The sequence below is a fragment of the Electrona antarctica genome, assembly GCF_951216825.1.
Source record: "Electrona antarctica genome assembly, chromosome: 2".
Taxonomy (NCBI): Eukaryota; Metazoa; Chordata; class Actinopteri; order Myctophiformes; family Myctophidae; genus Electrona; species Electrona antarctica.
Genome location: NC_136807.1, coordinates 45,899,081 through 45,904,080, shown reverse-complemented (window position 1 = coordinate 45,904,080; position 5,000 = coordinate 45,899,081). Strand labels below are relative to the sequence as shown.

The window sequence follows — 5,000 nt, the reverse complement described above, 5'->3', positions numbered from 1 at the left end:
CAAAGACTCTTACTCGACTGAGAGTGCGGATTTTATTCATTTTCAATATGTTCTCTTTGAATCTGCACCCAGCACACGCCTGAAACTTTATAAGACTGTCAGAGTAGAGCGGGCCTTTTCCCTTGAAGTGCACTCTTATCTCTCACGCGCGCACGCACGCACGCACACGCGCACGCACGCACGCACACACACACACACACACACACACACACACACACACACACACACACACACACACACACACACACACACACACACACACACACACACACACACACACACACACACACACACACACACACACACACACACACACACACACACGTGAGGCGAGCCTCCATCAGATTAGGAACTAGACATCCCCCCCAATCCCTGAACTAAAGCACATCGGTCTGGATGTGGTGTGTGTGTGTGTGTGTGTGTGTGTGTGTGTGTGTGTGTGTGTGTGTCGGTCTGGATGTGGTGTGTGTCGAAGACAGATCCCACCTTTGTTGGCGCACGCCATCCATTTCAGATTATCTGCGAAGGCCGACTCTCGACCAATCAGGTAAGGGAATATGCGGACCTGCGGAGGGAAGAAGCAGATAGCTTTACGTCAGTCATTTTAATTGAGTTCCGATATGGTCCAGGAACACCCAACGTATATAGCCAGATAACACTGATGGATCCAGACCCGGGGTTCAGGCCTTATCTGCCAGCGATTAGCTCAAGCTTTCTTCCACTTTAAAAAGAGATTATGATGAAGTCAGACTGAAGTTTTTAAGCTCAGTGTAGCAGTGGTGGAAAGTAAGTACATTTACTTAGGTACTGTACTTAAGTAAACTTTTGAGGTATTTGTTAGGGATGTCCCGAGCACGTCCGATCCGATTCCAATGTTTGGATTTTGAGTACCGATTTTTACCGATCCGATATTTTTATTGAACACTTATGCCATATCACAATAGTACACTATCCAAAATCACAGACATTATCCAGTCCAATATCATGTTATGGATATAATATTGATACTAGGGATGTCCTGCTCACGTTTTTTTGCTCCCGATCCGATTCCGATTATTTGAAAATGACGTGATCGGCTCCGATTTCCGATCACGTGATCGGGACAACCCCAGTATTTGTACTCTACTTGAGTATTTCAAATACTTTCACTTCTACTCCACGGCACCTTGGAACCAAATACTCACTACATTTATTTGAAAACTTTAGAGTTGGTGTATACAGTGTTTGCAAGACCCACATGTCATACGCTGATGTTGCTCACCAATTTGGCAGTGTGTTTAAAGGACCACTTCACCACTTTTCAACATCTCTTCATATAATAGGTCCTCACTAATATTCATGATAAAACACCACCATTTTTTTCTGCTCGGTCTGTGTCTCATAGGAGGGCTGTGGGCAGTTCAGACATCCGTCCACCAGTGACATCATCGTTAGGCAGATTTTTTTTTAAACAATATTCGTTTTAAAATATATTTAGATTTGTATTCGTGAGAACGATGGCTTCCATTTTTGCATTGCAACTTTTCAGTTAAAGAAAGCCTGTATAGTTTCTATTGGCTTGGAATCCCCATCGATGATGTCACTGGTGGACGGGTTTCTGAACTGCCCACAGCCCTCCTATGAGACACAGATTGAGTAGAAAGAAATTGCGGTATTTTATCATGATCATTAGTTAGGACCAATTATAGGAAAATAAGTTGAAAAGTGGTGAAGTGGTCCTTTAAGCTCACCTAGACTGCATGCTTTCTTCCTGTCTTCTTTCTGCATATCGTTCCTGCCTGGTTGCTATGTAATGTCACCACCCCAGCACCACCGATGGGCTCTGCTATTTCTGTTCCCCATGGGGGATTGTTATTGTATATCTATCTCCCTGCTCTTAATGTTTAATGATGCTGTTTAATTGTGCCGAGCAGGGAGAAAATGTAGCAGAGCCGAACGCCAAGATAAAATATTATATGCACACTTGTATTCTCATTCTATAATAAATATTGGTTAAATCTATTCGTGATCTGACTTAATTATTACAAAACATACATGAACCACTTCAGCCTCATATATTTGGGCCATTTGAAAACACTTTAAGTACATTTTGATACCAATACTTTTGTACTTTTTACTCAAGTATAGTCAAAGTCAAAGTCAAAGTCGTACGATTTGCCACACACGTTACCGCAGTGAAATTTGTTCTCCGCATTTGACCCATCTCTTGGAGCGGTGAGCCACAGCCAAGGAGCTGTGAGCTGCAGCCGTGCCGCGCTCGGGAATCATTTTATTCGTTGATTTGACCCCCCCCAATCCAACCCATTGATCCAACCCTTTGATGCTGGGTGTCAAGCAGGGAGGCATTGGGTCCCATTTTTACAGTCTTTGGTATGACCCGGCCGGGGATCGAACCCCGACCTCCCAGTTTCAGGGCGGACACACTAACCACAAGGCCACTGAGCTGGTACATATGTAGCATGTATGACAGTATACAGTATGTAGCATTCCAAACTTTTTTCTTGGAAAAGAGTATTTCTACATTGCTTTTACTTAAAGGACCACTTCACCACTTTTCAACTTATCTTCCTATAATTGGTCCTAACTAATGTTCATGATAAAATACCAAAATGTTTTCCTACTCAGTCTGTGTCTCATAGGAAGGCTGTGGGCAGTTCAGAAACCCGTCCACCAGTGACATCATCGATGGTGAATCGGAGCTAATAGAAACGGCAGGCTTTCTTTTCCTGAAAAGTTGCAATGCAAAAGTTGAAGCCATCGTTCTCACGATAATAAAAATCTAAATGTATTTTAAAACAAATCTTGTTTAAAAATAAATCTGCCTAATGATGATGTCACTGGTGGACGGGTGTCCGAACTGCCCAAAGCCCTCTTATGAGACACAGACTGAGTAGGAAAAAATGGTGGTGTTTTATCATGAACATTAGTGAGGACCAATTATATGAAGAGATGTTGAAAAGTGGTCCTTTAAGTAAAACAACTTTATGAGTACTTTTTCCACCCCTGGACAAATGGCATGAGCGCACACACACAAACACACACACACACACACACATGTCATACACATGTTCAGTCCAGTGAGTGTTCTGAAACCGAGGGAATTCAGTTGGTTCTGGCAGGTGCGTGTGTGTGTGTGTGTGTGCGTGCGTGCGTGCGTGCGTGCGTGCGTGCGTGCGTGCGTGCGTGCGTGCGTGCGTGCGTGCGTGCGTGCGTGCCTGCCAAGAACAGGTTGCCATATTGGACCAGATGCAAGCCTTTGGGGGCACAGCTGCCCAACCTCCATTGCATGCATTTTTCACCGCCTCGCCTACAACCTGACAGCCTGCTGTCCATGAGCATGTGTGTGTGTGTGTGTGTGTGTGTGTGTGTGTGTGTGTGTGTGTGTGTGTGTGTGTGTGTGTGTGTGTGTGTGTGTGTGTGTGTGTGTGTGTGTGTGTGTGTGTGTGTGCGTGTGTGTGTGTGTGCGTGCACACGGTACATTGCATATCAGACAGTAGATTGCATATCGTTGCTATGGGGCAGAAACCTCTTATCTTCATATTTAAACTTTTTGTGTTTTTATTTTTTACTAGATTACACTACAGCGACACACAAAAGCAGCAAAAGTAGCAAATCCACAAAGAAAAGTAACAATGAGGTTTCCATCCGACAGAGATAATATATTGATTGATTTGATTTGATGCCCTTATCATTAAGCCTATACTGTCCATTACTATTATAACTTATGCTGCTGCAATGTCTGAAGAAGCCAAACAAGAATAAGTTTGACTTGTATGTACCCGTAAACAAGGTAAAGTATTTACCTTTGCCTTTTTGCAAGGTAAAATCGGTGGCGTATCAAAATCGTCCAGGAAAAAAAACGCTATATCGGTATCGAATCGATCTCAAAATAGTCCAGATTATTTTCACCGATATTGATGATGCAATAATAATGTGAGTGTCAATGGCTTTGTACTCACAGCGCAGCCAGCTGTTAGTGGGGGGAGGGGCTTACCATCTACTTTCACCAGCAAAACAAAACAAAAATCTGCAATGAGTTCAATATAAATATAATATGATAATGTATCGGTATCGGAATCGATATCGGCCGCTATGACCCTGCAAATAATCGGAGACCGGTCATAATTTCAATATTGTGCATGTCTAATCGAAACAATAATCGATAGAATAATTGCTAGGGAAATAAGCAATAGTTGCAGCCCTAATTGGGACGTGCGTGCGTGTTCTTTTGCCGTGTTTCTAATTACAGTTGTGAGCGTGTCATTAGTAAGCAGCCGTGAGCTATCATCAGCATCATAACATGTCGTGCACGCTCTCAACGTGCGCTTCATTGTCTTCCCTGTCAGAGGAAATGAAAAGCTTTCATCTCTAATGATAATCCTCCTCCATTCAAACAGACTCAAGCATCCCCATGACAGAGATAAGGTGTCCATTCAAACAGACTCAACCATCCCCATGACAGAGACACAGTGTCCATTCTCAACCATCCCCATGACAGAGACACAGTGTCCATTCAAACAGACTCAACCATCCCCATGACAGAGACACAGTGTCCATTCAAACAGACTCAACCATCCCCATGACAGAGACACAGTGTCCATTCAAACAGACTCAACCATCCCCATGACAGAGACACAGTGTCCATTCAAACAGACTCAACCGTCCCCATGACAGAGACACAGTGTCCATTCAAACAGACTCAACCATCCCCATGACAGAGACACAGTGTCCATTCAAACAGACTCAACCATCCCCATGACAGAGACACAGTGTCCATTCAAACAGACTCAACCGTCCCCATGACAGAGACACAGTGTCCATTCAAACAGACTCAACCATCCCCATGACAGAGACACAGCGTCCATTCAAACAGACTCAACCATCCCCATGACAGAGACACAGTGTGACAGACAGTGTTCCTCAACTATAAAACATGACCAAAAATGTTCGTCGACTACCTTTTTTCACTGACGAAAACTGGAAACGGAAACTAAATGAAA

The 5,000-nt window shown here is 43.6% G+C and overlaps 1 protein-coding gene across 1 annotated transcript in view; it reads right to left on the bottom strand.

Moving 5' to 3' along the window:
• The window catches only part of LOC306934751 (voltage-dependent calcium channel subunit alpha-2/delta-3-like), a gene marked incomplete at its 3' end in the record, with an annotated part of 283,538 nt that overhangs the window by 123,377 nt on the left and 155,161 nt on the right, over window positions 1–5,000 (bottom strand). The window contains exon 11 of the mRNA XM_079517503.1: window positions 487–565. Coding sequence (XP_079373629.1) covers window positions 487–565 — 79 coding nt within the window. The remainder of the gene's footprint in view (window positions 1–486; window positions 566–5,000) is intronic.